The sequence below is a fragment of the Labeo rohita genome, chromosome 6, assembly GCF_022985175.1.
Source record: "Labeo rohita strain BAU-BD-2019 chromosome 6, IGBB_LRoh.1.0, whole genome shotgun sequence".
Taxonomy (NCBI): Eukaryota; Metazoa; Chordata; class Actinopteri; order Cypriniformes; family Cyprinidae; genus Labeo; species Labeo rohita.
The window spans coordinates 25,899,461-25,918,128 of NC_066874.1; the positions used below are offsets into that span (position 1 = coordinate 25,899,461).

General features: G+C 36.2%; 2 protein-coding genes across 3 annotated transcripts; both read left to right on the top strand.

The window, feature by feature from the left end:
• The first annotated feature begins 415 nt into the window (after window positions 1–415).
• On the top strand, window positions 416–13,779 carry LOC127167302 (twinfilin-2). Of its 2 annotated transcripts, XM_051113256.1 has the most exons (9): window positions 416–563; window positions 7,108–7,286; window positions 9,263–9,358; window positions 9,985–10,089; window positions 10,207–10,221; window positions 10,601–10,726; window positions 10,822–10,972; window positions 11,058–11,179; window positions 13,349–13,779. In XM_051113256.1, the coding sequence occupies exons 1-9, from the start codon at window positions 467–469 to the stop codon at window positions 13,505–13,507; spliced, it is 1,050 nt and encodes a 349-aa protein (XP_050969213.1). In that variant the 5' UTR covers window positions 416–466; the 3' UTR covers window positions 13,508–13,779. The 2 variants fall into 2 exon arrangements, with proteins under 2 accessions (XP_050969213.1, XP_050969214.1); XM_051113257.1 differs by lacking the exon at window positions 10,207–10,221.
• Window positions 13,780–15,405: 1,626 nt separating this feature from the next.
• On the top strand, window positions 15,406–18,330 carry cish (cytokine inducible SH2-containing protein). Its single transcript, XM_051112680.1, has 3 exons — window positions 15,406–16,027; window positions 16,648–16,802; window positions 17,183–18,330. The coding sequence occupies exons 1-3, from the start codon at window positions 16,008–16,010 to the stop codon at window positions 17,665–17,667; spliced, it is 660 nt and encodes a 219-aa protein (XP_050968637.1). The 5' UTR covers window positions 15,406–16,007; the 3' UTR covers window positions 17,668–18,330.
• Window positions 18,331–18,668: the final 338 nt, after the last annotated feature.

Below are 18,668 nucleotides of genomic sequence, written 5' to 3' on the forward strand. Positions count from 1 at the left end.
GGGTGGTATGAGTTTTGAGTCTATTTGTGGTTTAGTAGCATGATTTGGCAATATTAACAAATCCATATCAAAAGATTCAAACAACTGGCCACGGGGGCCGTGCTGGGGGATGGTCAGGCTGTTACCCGAGGCCAGACAGTGTGCCTGCTAAATTTGGGGCATGAGGGATCGGGTTCCTTCTGCAAGCACACACGATCCTGTCCTAGTTACAGGAGCCTTCTCTCACACATTTGCTGCTCTCACATGCCCTCTCGCTTGGATAGCACACAGTCTCTCAAACACCAAACTCTCACTTGAAATTGCTGCCTTTATATCATTTCTGATATAACACACAGCTCTGCCACTGTCCGCTGATTGAAGATAATTTGTAAAAAGAAGATCGTCCTGGTGACCCGACCTGTCCGTCCAGCTTCGTCCAACTTCAGAAGGTCCAGTGGCGGGTAGGAAGGCACCACACTGACCCGCCATGTTTCTGGTTCTGGTGGTTACAGAGGAGCTGAGGGAGTTTCTGGCCCAGGCACGAAGTGGAAACGGCCGCCTCCTCCAGGTGTTGATCAGAGACGGTGAGTAAGCAGAGGGTCTGAGGGGTTCACTCAGTTCATAGAGAATCTAATGAATCAGAAAAGGTAAGGGCATCAGGGTTAGTATCATGTGAATCAATAATGCTAGCGCACTTGTTGACCAATAACCCAAGTTCATTTAAACACTGAAATTAAACATCTGTTCTTACCTGCTTGTAAAATCTTAACCATACTAATCTTAATGAAGACTAGAAAATATGTGCGTTTAAATGGGATAAAACTTTAGTAGTATTCCAGACTCTTTCAGTATGACAATTAAATGATGTACCATGGTACAATGAGGGTGACGAATGGCAATACAACGATTCTAAACAATTACCACATGGTATTTACATAGGACTCCTAGGTCAACTTAAATTAATACCGCAGTATATGTTGGCTAAAAACATAGTATGGCCATGGTAACTTGTCCAAAAAACACAGTTGTACTATAGTACTTTTTGCTGCCTTTTATTAGTGGAAAATCAATATTCATTCAATTAATGGTCTTGATTTTCACTTTCTAAACAGTTAAGAGCTCAAATGGTTTCAATCTGTACTTGAGTAACATCTCAAAGACACTTGGACAAAAAAGATTTTAAAATGTGAGTTTAAATGAACTATTTGACAATGTACTGTTAATTTATACTATTATCTCATATAGTGTCATTTTATTCACTGACGTTTACCGATTAAGCTAATTATTGCAATATCTCATTTTAAATTTTATATTTGTTGTGTTTTTATTGTTATTTTTAGGTGGGATTTTTGTTGTTGTTGTTTTACCCTCCTGGTGTCACCTGACATGAGGAAATAGTAACAAAACACATTTCACAATGTATTTTGATTCTGCGTTCACATGCCGCCGTAGGTCAGATGACACGTCATTTGACGTGGCAACTGAATGGCCCTTAAGGGATTGCAGAGGTCAAAGGAATGATGGCCTGTTCTCTGTTGCAATAAAAGCGCATGTGTGCAAGCGTGCATTTGCGTACGAGGCCGAGTGTCAGGTACTGTTGAAATGTTAGCTCACTATCAGATGACAAGATCCAGTTGCTGGGAAGGAAAGGGCAAAACGCTATCAAATTTGAGTGAAGTCACTCTGTCATTACCTAACCTGGCTTCGTGATGCGTGCATGTATTCTCACATGGCTCCGGTCCAATAAACCAGAATAAAATGTGATTTTAAATACTTTTTGACTTAAACATTTAAGCATTCTAAAGACTGGGGTGAATAAGATTGTTTTATTCTGAAAGAAATTAGTACATTTTTCCATAAAATTGATCAAAAATGACATTTATAATGTTAGAAAAGACATTAATTTCAAATAAATTAAATTAATGTTAATTAACTGTCAATCAAAGAATGAAATGAAATTTGTTGACCTAACTTAAAAAAGAGGAAACCCGTTTCCTTGAAATTAATAATAATGAAAAAATAATAATGAAAAAAAAAAGTAAACTTGACAATTCACTTAGCTTATTTTTTAAAAAAGTATTATTTACTTAATAATTTTAAGGCAACGTATTGTCTCAAAATTTTTTTAAATTAAATCAACTTATCACTTTTTACAGTGTGTTTTCATCACTGATAATCCTAATAAATGTTTTTTAAACACAAATCAGCATATTAGAATGATTTTATAAAAACCATGTGACACTAAAGACTGGATGGTTTCTGAAAATTCAGCTTTGCCATCACAGGAGTAAATTACATTTTTAAATATATTCAAATAGAAAACAGTTATTTTAAAATGTAAGTATATTTCACAATATATTACTGTTTTTGGTAGACTTTTCTTTCAAAAACTTTTAAAAATCTTGCTAACCCCAAACTTTTGAAAGGTCTAAGTTTCTAGAAGCAAGTTAGTTGCCAATTTTACATTCTAGTTTGCTTTAGCTTTAAACCATTAGTGATTTAATAAACGTATGCTGCATTTCACATGACACTACACAATTATGCTGGACAGTTTTGTCCAAGCTACATGATTTCCTGTCAGGTAGACCAAGGTCAAAGATTAACTCTCCATTAAGAGGCAATATTTTCCCCCTGGAATTGATTTCCAGGGGCATTTTTTTATATTTAAGAGCAATTTTTACATTCACCTTACTATAATAAAAACCATATGTTGTCTTTAATGTCAAATACTTAAATTTACCCAATTACTTTAATCAAAATTGTATCCTTTGTCAATAACCAACAACAACAGACTGTTAAAAATTGCATCTAAATTACACATGTAAAAAATAAGAGCTCATAGGGCTGCAATATTATGACAAAAATCAATATTGTAGATTATTGCTCTTTATATTGTGATAATCATCAATATAGAAAACAATATAAAACATTTTTGTTTTGTTTTGGGCACGTCACATTCTGGCTCAATAGACAAACATGTTGGTCCATGATGTTAACCTATTCTAGCACAAGTTATGCAAAAACTCCTGTTATAATCACTGAAGCTATGAAACTAATCTTTTATTTACATCGTATCTGCACTGTGTTGTTTATGATGAGGGAATTCATGAGCATGCACACTCATCAACGACTCCAGCATTTTCAGCGCTGACTAACCTAAGCGCCTCTGATTGGCCAAAGCATTCCTAAGTTCAACAGAAACACGTTCGATTGGCTATAAGGCTCAACCCTGCACAAAACAGCGTGTAAAAGCAATCTGATGCAGTCTGATATATAATACATGGTATTTTTGTTCATTTTGGTAGCATTTTTGCCACAAGCCCTCGTTAATTTTTGATCCTGAGGTAGACTGTTCTGCCTTTTTGGACAGCTCCAGCTGTTCTGACACCTTGTGTCCTAATGTAGCCATAGATGGAGAAACGTCAGGCTGGTTGTTGCTATATGGCTTGTATACTGTCTGTTTGACGCCTAGACTGAATGAAGACGTCTGGGTTGTTTTGGCTTCGTAGGGTGCCTTTGAGTCTCACAGAGATGATATTTCAGGAAAGATAAAACAAGTCACGGTTTTGGATGTTTCTGGTGACTGAGTCACACGTGTATCTCAACCCTTATTGGTGGGTGGCACAGGCCACATGGTCAGGACGTCTGAGCTATAGCCTTGTAGACAGCATGGTGTAGACACTCAGTCATTCAGCCAAATTGTGTTTATGTGTGATAATCTTTACAATGAATGTATTTGTATGACAGAACTCAGGGAGACAGGAGGAAGGCAGATATATGTTTGTCTTTTCAAATTGGCACATATGTGCAAACAGCGTTTTGTACGTGTGTTGTTAGGGGGTGAGTAAAAGGCTGATGGAAAGTATGTGTCTGTGCTGATAGCTGGAATGTGTGCAACCTCAGAATAGCAGCTGCTGCAAAAGACCATCAGGAAATCCCCCTCCAAGGTCATTTGGACTGGTAACGTGTACGTGGGTGGATGATGTTTGCGCTAGATACGGTTATTGACGCGATAGCTGTTTTTGACGGTGTGCTCATTAAAAGTTTATTTTAGTTAGGTGCAAAATCATTCAATCACTCCACACAACCTTTAGATGCCTGAATTCAAGGCCATGACCGTGATTGCACTTGATTATGAAGTTATAGAAGGAGTGTTGTGTCATTTAGGCTTATACAGCAGTGCAAACTTTGTTCATGTTGAAAAACATGTTGAATTCCTTCTCATAGACAAAGATTGTTAAAAAAAGAGATTGTATATATAGGCTGCATTTATGTGAAAAATGTAAAAATACAGAAAAAAAATGTAATATTGTGAAATATTATTGCAAATTAAAATAGTGGTTTTCTATTTTAATATACTTTAAAATAAAATTTATTCCTGTGATGCAAAGCTGAATTTTCAGCATCATTACTTCAGTCTTCAGTGTCACATGATCCTTCAGAAATCATTCTAACATGTTGATTTATTATCAATGTTGGAAGCTTGTGCTGCTTAATACCTTTTTGGAACCAGTGATATTTTTTCAGGATTCTTTGATGAATAAAATGTTAAAAAGAAGAGGATTCATTTAAAATAAAAATCTTTTGAAACAATATACACTACTGTTCAAAGTTTGGGGTCAGTAAATGTTTTCTTTCTTTCTTTCTTTGAAAGAAATTAATACTTTTATTCAGCAAGGATGTGTTAAATTACTAAAAAAGTAACAGTACAGACTTATATTATTAGAAAAGATTTATATTTTGAATAAATCAAAGAATCCTGAAAAAAGAATCACAGGTTCCAAAAAAATATTAAGCACACAACTGTTTTCAACACTGATAATAAATCAGCATATTAGAATGATTTCTGAAGGATCACGTGACACTGACGACTGAGTAATCACTGCTGAAAATTCAGCTTTGCATCACAGAAATAAATTATATTTTAAAGTATATTAAAATAGAAAAATGTTATTTTAAATTGCAATAATATTTCATATCATCACTGTTTTTTCTGTATTTTTGATCAAATAAATGGAACTTTAATAAGCATAAGCATAACTCACTGATCCCAAACTTTTGAATGGCAGGGTGCATATATGTCCAACAGAATTCAAAAGCCTTTTTTTTAAAAAAACAATAAAAATAATAAAATAAAATATACTTACATTTACTCACTGCTTTTAATTAGCACTTTTATGTCTTTATGTACAAAGAAAAGCTGAGGACAGCAGGGAGGGAAGAGGGCAGATGTACTGGTAAGTAGATTATTGATGCGATAAGAGATGCATACTGAGAACCATAGCTGTTAATCTGTGTTGATGCCTGAAAGCAGAAGGTAGGGCTCTGGAGGACATGCACTAGAACAGCGCACTGTTCACAAGCAATGATAAAGTGGTTAGGAAGTAAGATGACCCATTAGAAAAGATGAGCCCTTCCAGTGCTTCATTACAGTGGTTACAGAGTGTGTTCTGGTTGGTACGTTTCAGGAAGCATGTTACATGCACTTGAGTTTGATGTGATCGGTGTGAAGTCCGTAAAGTGAGACAACAGACCAAGGACATGAAGAACCAGTAGGATCAGGTGTGACATCTGTAGCATTAAATGTGCTTACAACAGTGATATATGTCGTCCTGTTTTTCATGCATTCTTGTGTTATCTAAAGAGTGAAATTAAATATTATAGAAAGATCTGTTTTTTATTGCGTTACACTGCATTACACTGTTACTGTACAGAGAATTTATAAAACCCAGAGTCTCATAAATATGAACAACTGCTTTTCACATGGGCATGAATTGTTTCTCAGAACTGTTGTGATGAGCACTTTATGATGGCAATTTACATTTTTATAGCGAAAGGCCCTTAAAACTCACATCTGATTGTTGTTCTCAATGGAACTCTAAAGCTAGTGTAACCTTGTTTTTGTCTGCAATACTTTTGATATATTCACATAGATTGCAACTAAAATTGTGTTCAAAATACCATCATATTATGTATGCAATAGGAAGTAATGTATACATAACACATTTTTTCCTCCCTCCTCATACTGACCTCCTTTTAAGCCAATGCCAGGGGTCTCAAAGGAACTCAAAAGTGTGTGAGAGAACAGAAAAGCACTGAAATATAATTCCCTCCCGTCTATCTTTTTTCCATCACCATGTCCCTTTGGGGGATCCATAAAATGTGACCCCGGACCACAAAACCAGTCTTAAGTAGCACGGGTATATTTGTAGCAATAGTCAAAAACACATTGTATGGGTCCAAATTATCGCCAAAATTCGTTGGAAGATATTTTGTACATTTCCTACCATATATATTTAAAAACTTAATTTTTGATTAGTGATATACATTGCTAACAACTTTAAAAGCAATTTTTGATTTTTTTTGCACTCAGATTGCAGATTTTCAAATAGGTATATCTCTGCCAAATATTGTCCTATCCTAACAAACCATACATCAATGGAAAGCTTATTTATCCATTTATTTAAAAAATGACCCTTATGACTGGTTATAATGCATAATGCATTTTCAAACAATCACGCAAGCATTTTTGCTTTTAAAAATGGTGGACTTCGAGACCCGTGGCTAGTTGTTAGTCACAGTTTTGTAAACTACAATGTGAATAATTTATGGTTGTATAATCTATATTATTGTATCTATATTATCATATCTGATTATATTCCACTGACCAATTTTATCAAAAGCAAAGTGTATGCTTGCATATGTAACATACACTAAATATATTTTGGTTTATTAAAGGTGAGATGATTATCACTTCATTATTGACTAGAATATATTGTGTTATGAGACATCCCTCAGCACTGGCTTGTTTAATATATAAATAACTGAAGGTTGAATTTATGTGTATTATTGTGTACGTGTCTCTAAGTGAACTAAGCAGCTTGTGCTATATTGGGTGTAAGATACAAGGTGTGTCATGTGCTTTTTATAGCAGGATGTAGATAATGGATAATATTTCACTTATTTGTTATCAGCAGCAGGCCATTACCCAAGCCTAGCCTTGTAAACACATTTAAATTGATCTACATGATGCAATATAACATTACGCAACTGATTTTTGGGATTGTTGTTGTGTGATGTTGGTTGCACCAGGTTTGTAATGAGAGAGTTTTTTTATGTGTGTTTTAGAGCAGCTGGTGCTGGGGGCATACAGAGAGCCACGTCAGAGCTGGGACAAAGACTATGACCACTTCCTGCTCCCCCTGCTGGACCCTCACGAGCCCTGTTACATTCTGTACCGGCTGGACACCAAGAACGCTCAAGGCTATGAGTGGCTCTTCATCTCCTGGTCACCTGACCAGTCTCCAGTAAGTTTTAACATCCAGACATTAAGATGTGAAGCTTCAGCTCATTAGCAGGAACAGCTTATTTAGTTGTTCAAATAAACATGCACTCTTATGGTTCCAGGTAACAAAATCAAAAAGTCAAAAACAGATTTATAGCTTTAAGAAGGTTTTTTGGTGAACTGAAGGATAAAAACCATTTAAGAACCATTATTATATTTAAATAGAACGATCTTATTTACATGCCATACACAGGTCTTTGAACCTGGGCCTTCAAAAGGATAGTTCACCCAAAAATGAAAATTACCCCATGATTTAATCACCCTCAAGCCATTCTAGGTTTACATGACTTTCATCTTTCAGATGAATACAATCGGAGTTATATTAAAAAATGACCTGGCTCTTTCAAGCTTTATAATGGCAGTGAATGGGTGTTGAGATTTTGAAGTCCGATAAAGTGCATCCATCCGTCATAAAAAGTGCTCCCCATGGTCTGAAGTGAGTTGATGCGTTTGTATAAGAAAAATATCCATATTTAAAACCTTATATACGGTAATCGCTTCCAGTAACTGTTAAATATGGATATTTTTCTTACAAAACCACATTGATTCTCTTCAAATGGCCTTCGTTAACCCCCCGGAGCCACGTGGGGTACTTTTTATGATGGATGGATGCACTTTATTGGACTTCAAAATCTCAACAGCCATTCACTGCCATTACAAAGTTTGGAAGAGCCAGGACATTCTGACTGTATTCGTCTGAAAGAAGAAAGTCAGCTAGGACGGCTTGAGGGTGAGTAAATCATGGGGTAATTGCCCTGATGTGGGCAATTTATATAGATGTCACAGTTACGTCACTTGCAGCTGCGTGCAGATAGTGGTTGCAGAAAAACACTGGTGACAAGTGGAGGTAAACGTTTGTTAACAAGTGTGGGATATAAACTCCTATTCTGAGCCAAGGGGAAAAGAGAGAATGAGTTGTTTTTCCTTATTATAATTGTGAGATATGATTTAAGAATTGCAAGAATAAAGTCAGAATTTTAAAATACAAAATAAAATTGACCCTTTTTTATTCTTTTATTCCATGGCTCTGTAGACTGCCACTTGATAACCATCATTTTCTGTCACCAGATAGGCTCCGCCCACTAAAAACGTCATCCCTGTTTCGGATCTGTAAGACTATCCCACTATCTAAGGTCAATTTCGTTGAAAAACAGTGCTTATTGCTCTTGTAATATGTGGAGAACATTTTGAAAATTACATCTAATCAGTATAATCTATAATCTTTTTAACTGTAACTATTTTGTACCATATCCGTGTAATTCTCTAGCCATGAAGGCTATCTCTCCGGGGTTTTCTGCAACCATGATGCACGCGCATCCCGTATGTTTACAAACCTATAATTGGTCTATACAGTGTAATTACCCAACAATTTAATTGTGAGAGAAAGCATCAAAATGTATATTTTTCCTCCCATCTCGTATTTATTCCCTTTAGCGCTTCCGTAGCATACATCATTTCCTTTCCGAACGCGGTATTCGGATTCAGGCACATCTCTAATGGGAAATATATAATTTTTTTTATTTATTAGGAAGATAATAGTCATTAGGAAACACTGACTTCTTGAGTCAGGACTAGCCTATAGACTGGAGTGTTTTGTATCAAAATACTTTTGATTACCATTGTGCACAAAAAATGTGATGAAAAACTGTGAATCGTGATTAATAATCGAAAAATCATAAATCGATTTTTAATCGAATCATCAGGTACCTAAAGATTCCCACCCTTTCCCATCCCCTTTAAACAACCTCCTAGCAACCATTCAGAACACACTAACAACTCAGAACATTTTAGAAAACCACAATGCCCTGGTTTTCCTTCATTTTTTTCCTACTTGTGAATTGTGGTAAACCTTAACACACCTTTGTGGTTAGAGCTGTGAGTGTTTATTTTGTTACTCTTTATTTATTTAATAAAGCGATAACGTGCCCTTTGCTACAGGTCCGGCAAAAGATGCTGTACGCTGCCACTCGCGCCACAGTTAAGAAAGAGTTTGGTGGTGGACATGTCAAAGATGAAATGTTCGGCACAGTTGAGGTACTACTTGAATAATATTTTAATTGGTCAGCCGTTTCATCTATACTTTTTTAGATCCACAAAGGCAGCTTTAGCTATCATTTTAAATATTTTATTTAAATATTTCACCTCTATGACTAGGACTAATGAAGTCAGAATGAGGGACGTGCTGATAAATTAACTCGGTCCACCTGTCTTCAGCTGTCAAATACACTGAAGCTGGATTATTGACAGTTGAAAAAGTTTCAAGAGTGGACCACCATGTTCCTTAATTTAGAAACTGGACACTTGGGGCTGTTGGCAATGTTCTTGGAAATGATTTCCAGTCATGGTCAGCACAGACAGAACTAAATATACACTGTACATACACATACAATATTGAACAAACAACTTTGTAGTTTTATGGCAGGAAGTTGTATATTTAGTTGAGAGCCTATTTATAATTTTTACATACTGAGAGGACTATTTCAGGTTGTCTGGGAAGTGGGAATAAATCTATATTTAAATGTTAACTTGTTTGTTTGATTATTAATGAATTACATTGGTTAAAACAAATATCAGAGAATTAAAAAAAAACAAAACTTTTATTTCTGATTAACTGAAATAATTGCTAAATTAACAAAGTGTCTTTTTTTCACCATCCCAAGGAGGACGTTTGTCTTCAAGGGTACCTGCGACATGTGACTTCATGTTCTGCTCCTGCACCCCTAACAGCAGCCGAACAAGAGCTACAGCGAATCAAAATCACAGAGGTGAGAGCAGACTGTAGATATCCACCAAAAAAAAAAAAATTATTAATATAGTGTACATCCCTGAATTGATTCAGCTCTTGTTTTAATATATTCTATGTTCAATCTTTGTGGTTGCAGGGCAGAGTTAAACAGGTGAGTACTATCGTTAGTTTGAGCGTAGTGTAGTGTATGTGTGCTATTTGTGTGCTGATTGTACACTACAATGTCCTCAAAACTTCAAAACCTAAAATACTTCAATTCACTTCTTTTGAATCTTTTTGATTTTAAAATACACATACTACCCAGTAGGTAAAGACAACATCTACACTCATCCAGCATACTTTGCTTTTCCTTCCACTCTTATCCACCATCTCTCACCTGCATAAACAAATTTATCCAAACAACAGAACTGGCATAAGTCTTCCATGACCAGGGTAGCTCATTGGAATTGTTTGGGAAAATGTTTTTCATAGAATGACTGGAACTGTTTAGGTCATAATTGGTAACAAACTGGTTGTGTCTTTGTCCGTAGGTGAAAACTGAGATCAGCGTGGACCCCAAACATCAGACCTTACAGGGTCTTGCCTTCCCGTTACAGGCCGAGGCCAAACGTGCTCTAAAGCAGCTCGCAGAGAGACGCATCAACTACATTCAACTAGTACGACACACACACATTTTTATGTACAGTGCATTAATACTAGATACTACCTTGCCAAATTGATTCGAAATGTTACGTTTGTTTTCTATATACAGAAGCTAGATACAGAGAAGGAGACAATTGAACTTGTGCACACAAGCCCAACAGAAATCCGTGATCTACCCTGCCGGATTCCCCTTGATACACCCAGATACCACTTTTTCCTCTACAAACATTCACATGAGGGAGACTACCTTGAGTCTGTGGGTTAGTCACCCCATTCCTTATACATATTAGAGTTTGAGTTACACTTATGCAAACTATTCATATATCCTCTTCTATCATTTTCCAGTGTTCATATACTCCATGCCAGGATACAGCTGCAGTATCAAAGAAAGGATGCTGTATTCCAGCTGTAAGAGTCGACTTCTGGAAGAAGTAGAGAGGGACTTCCATCTAGAAGTGGCTAAAAAGGTAACAACGCTGTCTTTTCTCATTTTCATTTTGGTTTTTCTCTCAGAAAAAAATTGTATACTTTTTAAGCACAAAAGCTCGTGTAGCACAGGCTCTGGGGTGCATGTTCACGTACTATTGAATCACGTCGAAAGGTCATGTGGAATGTAGACGGAACTACAGACCCAGTGTTTACAAAGTGAACGCGCAAAGACTAAGAAAGTGCAAGTAAGTCAAACAGTTTACAAACAAAAAGGTACAATGATGTCAGATGATTCTGAAGTTGTAGGAGAAAATAACATGGAGTTTTTCGACATACTCTACCTTTTTGAGTCGGAGTACACAGACGATGAACTTGTGGTGATTCGAAGACATGATTCGTAGTAGTGATGGGAAGTTCGGATCATTTTACCGACTAGGACCTTTGTTCAGCAAAATTAACAAATCTTTTTGAGTCATTTCATTCATTTTAGCAAAATCAGCGTCACGTGACAGCCCCATAAGATGAACGAACGACTCAGAAAACCTGAAGACTCGAAACAGGTGAACTAATTCCAGTACAGAACCTAATAGGATGCGCATGCGCAACTAAATGAATCACTCCCCGAGATGACTCGTTCTTCCCGAGTCACATTAAAGATTCGTTCAAAATAAACAAATCGTTCAAGAATGACACGTGGACGTGCATCCCAGAACCTGTGCTACACGTGCTTTTGTGCTTAAAAAGTATAAAAAAAAATTTTTTCCCGAAAACAACAACCAATCGTTTTGCTAGATAAGACTCTTCTTCCTCGGCTGGGATTTTTAGAGCCCTTTGAAGCTGCATTTAAACTGCATTTAGGAAGTTCAAATTCGGGGCACCAATGAAGTCCATTATATGCAAAAAAATCCTGAAATGCTTTCCTCAAAATCCATAATTTCTTTACGACTGAAGACAAAAAGACATGAACATCTTGGATGACAAGGGGGCAATTAAATTATTTGTGAATTGTTGTTCTTTAAATTCATACCTTTTTACTTCAACCAAAATTTGGAGATTTGGAGAAATTTAGCATTACATCACTTGCTCACAAATGGATCCTTTGCAGTAAATGGGTGCCGTCAGAATGAGAGTTCAAACAGCTGATAAAAAAAAAACCCATCATAATAATCTACAAGGGAAATCCAGTCCATCATTTAATGTCTTGTGCAAATTTGTATAAAACAAATTCATCATAAGATACTTTTACTTTCTAACCTTTTCTTCTGACCAAACTATGAGTCTATGATCCATAATATCACTTCCTCTAGTGAAGGAATTTTTTTTTCCCTATTTTTTTTGTTCCTCACATCAAAATCCACTGACAAAATCCATTTATATCTGTTTTGGACTGTTTTCATTTGTTAACAGTTTTTGATCTTTGCATATTTCTCTCCTGGTCCAGTGAGAATGTTTTTTTCACTGCATAAAGCAATATGATAAATAGAGGAATCATATTTTATCCAGAAAAAGTGGTTTGAAGTTAAAAATGTCTTAATGATGGATGTGTTTATTATAAGCGTGCCGCTTTTCACTTCACAAGATGTTAATTCTGACTGTACCCATTTACTGCAGATGATTTTTATTGTATTCATTGTATTTATATGCACTTTTAAACTCATATCACATCAAACTTTTAAAATATCATGTTCCATTCAGAAATGTCATAATACACTGTATAAAAACAAAACAAAACAAAACAAAACAAAAAAACCCCACAATTTGTTGAGTCAATTTAAAATGATTTGTTACCCTGCTGCCTTAAAATTTTAAGTTCAGTCAACTCAAATAAGTTTAGTCAACTTGAAATATTTAGTTGTACATCACAATTAGATATTTGAGCTAACTAAACTAAAAATTTGGTTTGTTAAACTTCTGGGCTTGTTACAGAGCTGCTTTAAAATTTTAAGTTGAATCAACTCAAATATATATTTTGTCACTTAGTACAACTTAACATTTCAAGTTGACTAAACTTTTTTGAGTTGACTTAATTTAAAATTTTAAAGGCAGCCAGGTAACAAATTATTTTAAGTTGACTCAAATTGTTTTTACAGTGTATGGAATGAAATGCATTGTAAATGTCTTTTCTTGTTGACTTTAATGACCAGTAGACACTTTTTATACAGAAATATGCTTACATATTACTTACAATGTGTCCATGTTCATTTTAGTTGGAGATTGATAGTGGAGAGGAGCTGACAGAGCAGTATCTGTATGATGAGGTCCATCCTAAGCAGCATGCCCACAAGCAAGCGTTCGCCAAACCTCGTGGCCCTGCTGGGAAGAGAGGAAACAAGCGTCTAATCAAGGGAGGTGGAGAGAACAGCTAGGAAGGACAGAAAGCAAGAAGAAGAGCTAAATGAACTTCACTTGTACCCTAAATGTTCTACAGTTCCCTTTTTATGCCTGCTTGCAGGGTGATTTGTTCATCCTGCAGAGAGTGTGAAAGAAAAATTGGAATACTGTGCTTTGTTGTTGTTAATTCAAAAAAAGATTGTTTTTACTTTCTTTGGCTTGTATTTCTTTTTACTCTGTGTTATTAGGTATTCATTTGGTGTGTTAATGTGCATATATTTAAGAGATAAACTCAGGAATTATTTTATCTGTACATTTTCTGAGCATATTTTTGTTACATAATCTCATGCAGACACACTCAAAACTCAACATCACTTTAAGCATATTAAAAGTGTTGAGTGTGCTCATATTTTAAATGTGTTTTTAAAATTAGAAAAGAAGAAGCTTTTTTAAAACTGAAGCAGTCACAAATCCTACACAGAAAAAGGTACACTCATACGTACACATACACGCCAGAGCCAAATGTGACACGCAGGCAGAATGTTATACTTGGCTACGTGAGAGTCAGTAAGTCGGTTAAGTAACAGATATGTAGCAAGAATCAGATGTATTAAAAGTTGCAGATGTGATTCAGATTCACTTTAGGATTCATATTTTTAAAAAATGATATGAAAACTTACATTTTATAGCTACATTTGGATGTCTCAAATGTTTTTTAAAACATGTCTTGTATCTTCATTCAATGACTTACATCATGGTCCACAGTATTCACACAGCCTTGTGCACAAGCTTCTGTTATCAATCAGAACAATTCCAAATGAAACATTGTTGTATGTGAAATATCAACATTTTTTTCCAGCATTGAGAATATGAGTGTCCAATCGAGTGAATAATTCAGCAACTACACCGCAAAAAAATGCTTTTCTTAGATTTGTTGTCTTGCTTCCAGGCAAAATATCTAAAAATTCTTAAATCAAGAAGGACTTTCTAGACAAGCAAAAATTATTGTCTAGTTTTCAGAAAAAAAGAACTCAAAATTAAGTACGTTTTTCCTTGAAACAAGCCAAATCATCTGCCAGTGGGGTAAGCAAAAACGCACTTAATTATGACTGGAAACAAGACAAAGAAATCTAAGTAAAAAGCATTTTTTGCAGTGTAACAAGTGAAATATTTAAAATCATTAACTGTTAGCAGAAACAATGCAAAGTTGCATCAAAACAAAAACACATTTTACTTGGTAAAATTACTTAATGTGTTTTATTTATTGGTAGGGTATGGTTTCCCCAGACTACATTGGACGACACATGGATATTTTCTTCTGTTTTTGTGTTTGTTGGTTGCTCAGTGGTTTGATGAAAGGTCATTCGCAAGATGATCTTAAAAAAAATCAACTAATTATTAGTAAATGGAAATCTACAGCCCTCTCTTGTATCGTTTATGAACATACTGTTGAATAAATAAAAACAACATTCACTAAATGTTTGGTGGTCATTATTATAAATCAATATCTGTTCATAAAGTATAAGGTAAAATCACAGCAGGAAAAGGGCATTCCTGGAATCTGTACTGTAAATTATATGGGATACACCTGATAGCCAATAGATGGCAGTAAAAACGCACGTTTAGAATAAACTTACCGTCAGAAAGGCTAAATAGACATGATTAAGGCGTTAAAACGTATAGAATATGCACTAAATATCGCAGTCTTTCTAATGTGAGGGCCTACTCAGTTGTTCACATTTCAACTTTACGAGAAATGTTTTTCTGGGTCCCAAGAGGATTTGATTTTTTTCGGAAACTGATTTCCGTAAGTAAACAAATGGTTAATTCGATGACAGCTAGAAGGAGGCGGGGCTGAACGAAGGGGAGGGACCTGATTGGCTTAACTCAGGGCAGGCGCTCAGTTTTCCTGGAAAGTTCTTGGAACGCTAGACGTGCGGTTTCACGAGAAACGCCGTTTTCATCCTCAAACGTCAATCACAAACATCAGGAAGCAATTACCGACCATCACCATAATAAAACTCCCAAATGAGTCATTCAAGGATCATTCCATTGCTAGTTCATTACTCACGAGACTGCTGTATGCTTGAATGAGAAAGAAGAGCGGATTGATTCTGTGGCTTTCACAGAGCTGCACTGCCGATGGCGTCACAGGCGCTAAACACGGGGGGATTCTCAGAAAACCAATTCTGGGAAGTCAGACGAAGTGAACAAGCCAAACCCTGCAGTGTTGCGCTTCTTGTTCAGTTTTAGGACACGAGCTGAACAGAAACACCGCTCGTTTTCGAGAACCATGTCCGTGTTATCTACTCGCGTAGTTTGTTAAACAAACCCGTAGACAAGTCGCGCACTTATATGACAGTCGGCGGTAAGACTCCTGACGCTTTTCGACAACCTTTCTATGACTGAGAAATATCTTTCAACTGTTTGCCATCGCTCACGGAACACCAAATTATTTCTGGAAGTCCGAGTAAAAGCCTCAGGAACAAAGAAACTTTAAGGAATCCGGCACATATCAAACCAGACATCTTCACAATGATTCTGTGCGTTCAAGGGTGAGTTTTAGCGGCCCTTCTTTATTAAATTAACACAACAAAATACAGAGATAACATTACTATCTAATAACTCATTAACGAAATACCACACATTCTTGTTAATGACGGCATACTGTGAAAGACAAATGGACCCCCAAATTAGCATTACTCCTAATAATAATAATAATAATAATTATTATTATTATTATTATTATACGTAAAAAAAAAGTTTTTTTTGGAACAGTGAAACACATCAGGCAGGCTATAATCTGTCCGCAATTATTCAGCCTATTAAGATATTGATTTTCTTTATAGTAATATGTGTATTAACAAAATATAACAGTAATATGTGGCCATAATAACATATGAGGTACAGAAAAAAATACGAACACTCGCACAATTATTCATTATGTTTCTGTGAACTGGTTAAGAATTAACATTAAGTGTTCCTAAATGAACAAGCTGAATAATCAATTTCTGTAAATGTGTATTTCTGCGCATATTTGAACAGATAGTGTTTGGTGCTTAGACCAAAAAAAAAAAAAAAATGTTTTTATGTAAATATGCCAATGTTTAATGTTTCATTTTAAGATGATTGCAACTTTTAAATACTTAAAATTGTTCTCATATTTTTTTTCCAGGCCAGCTCATTTGCAAGACACCTCCGATCCAATGGTCAGGTTTCCGGTGGTGACTTTCTCCTCTCCTCGCTGCATCCACGCAACCGTTACCTTATGGGACCCTAGCAAAGATTTCAGATCTATCTCCAATAATTTCTCCTATTTGGATGCCTCAGGTAAAATACTAATTTAAAATGTTTCATCTATAATAAAAATTAAATGACAGGATTCATTCATGCGTTCATTCATAAATCCGCAAATCCATTAATCAAGTGTCGTTCTATAAAACAAGTGCCTTTTTTTTTTAACAAACTGTTTAATTTGTTAAATTAAGCTATAATTAAAAGGTAAATTATTACTTTTTATTCCTACTAAAATACCTATTCATCAATGAGAATTTGGAAACGGGGTGGGTACATGCTAAACAATTGATCATTTTTAAATGCACCCGCTTTGTAGAATGACCTCATGTGGCTTTCTAACAACAATTTTCATCCTTTTATCCATAGAAAGTCTCCAACATTAACTTGTATTAATAACCCCTCCTTTTTTCCAGGTTGGTACTGGGGCGCCATCTCTGCCAGTGAGGCCCACTCTGTCCTACAGGGGGCATCTGAGGGTACTTTCCTAATACGGGACAGCAGCCACCCTCTCTATATGTTGACACTGTCCGTTAAAACTGGTCGAGGGCCCACGAACGTTCGCATCGAGTACAGTTTGGGACGTTTCCGTCTGGACTCCAGTTCCCCGGCCAGATCTCGCCTGCAGTCCTTCCCCGACGTTCCCAGCCTTGTGCAGCACTACGTGGGCTCCGGGAACAAAGGGGAAGAGGAAAAGCCTGAGGAGTCGGATCACGTAACGGCACCCAAGGAATGTGCGGTGTTGCTAAAACTCAAACGGCCGATACATCGTCCTCAAGCCTTCCCTTCTTTGCAACATCTCACTCGCTTGGTAATCAACAAACACGCCACTTGCACAGAAAGCCTGCCTCTACCGAGACCGTTACTGCAGTATCTTCAGGATTACCCTTTCCAGCTCTGACATTGCCATGGAAACGCACACCACGGCCAATCACGAGCCGGATGCTGAAGTTTTGAGGGAGGCCAGATAATGCACAGCTCCCAATCAAGAGGTTTGGGTTAAAAAGCAGTGTTAACCACTTGAAGAGTGACTCTTGCTTCTCAAGCAAGTTTTTGATGGTCAGCAAGTCTATCTTGATAGATAGATTGATTGATTGACAGAGAGTTATTTTATACCCAAGTGCGAGTCAAGCCATGTCTAGAAGGTGACTCATGAAGAAGCGAGTGACTCAACCTTCGTGTCACACTGTTAAAAGTGTGAGAGGTTAAACCACAGGCTTGGGGTTTAAGATGAATTTAACGTTCATTTAACTTTTGTACGGGTCACGTGACCCCTTTAGGAACGGTTCGAAATGAGAGAACACAGCTTGTCTGAAACTCTGAGCTCACGAGAAGCACATACGTAGCTTGGTCTTCAGCACTCTATAAAGGCGAGCTTAGTCACTGCGCTGCCTTGACTGGAATTGTTTCTTTCCTTGAAAGTGAAATGCAGTGAAATGTTTCTTTTTTTTGGACTATTTTAATCAAGATTTACATATTTTTTTCTATGCCCACAATGTGGAGTTTGTATGTATTTATGGATGAAAAATCCTTCGTTTTGTAATAAAAGTGACAATCAGATTTACTTGAAGTCATTATGTTTCATCCAGTATTTTATCATTGAATTCTGAGAGTAATTCTAAGAATTATTTATAGAAGAGCATAATTATGTAAAATGCATGGCATAGGGAAAAAAGCCTGAAATGATGAGGGCAGATGCTGAGTAACTAGAAAAAGAAACTGCCACCTTTTTCGAAGAATGAAACATCTAGAATCAAACAATCAGACTCTGATCTCTTCTATGTACCAGCCTTCCAGTTAGGGTATCAAACAAGGTCATTCAAAATTGTAATCTCAGAATAATAGGATTATTAGATGAACAAATGTGCATGAAATTGCTTTGCAATTAGTTAATCATCTCAG

Bases quoted from the DNA above. Each gene is read 5' to 3' on its own strand.
- LOC127167302 (XM_051113256.1), top strand. From the start codon at position 467: ATGTTTCTGGTTCTGGTGGTTACAGAGGAGCTGAGGGAGTTTCTGGCC. The intron at 7,287-9,262 runs GTAAGTTTTAAC...CCTTTGCTACAG, and splicing joins GGTCACCTGACCAGTCTCCA to GTCCGGCAAAAGATGCTGTA. The intron at 10,727-10,821 runs GTACGACACACA...TTCTATATACAG, and splicing joins GCATCAACTACATTCAACTA to AAGCTAGATACAGAGAAGGA.
- cish (XM_051112680.1), top strand. From the start codon at position 16,008: ATGATTCTGTGCGTTCAAGG. The intron at 16,028-16,647 runs GTGAGTTTTAGC...TTTTTTTTCCAG, and splicing joins ATGATTCTGTGCGTTCAAGG to GCCAGCTCATTTGCAAGACA. The intron at 16,803-17,182 runs GTAAAATACTAA...CCTTTTTTCCAG, and splicing joins CTCCTATTTGGATGCCTCAG to GTTGGTACTGGGGCGCCATC.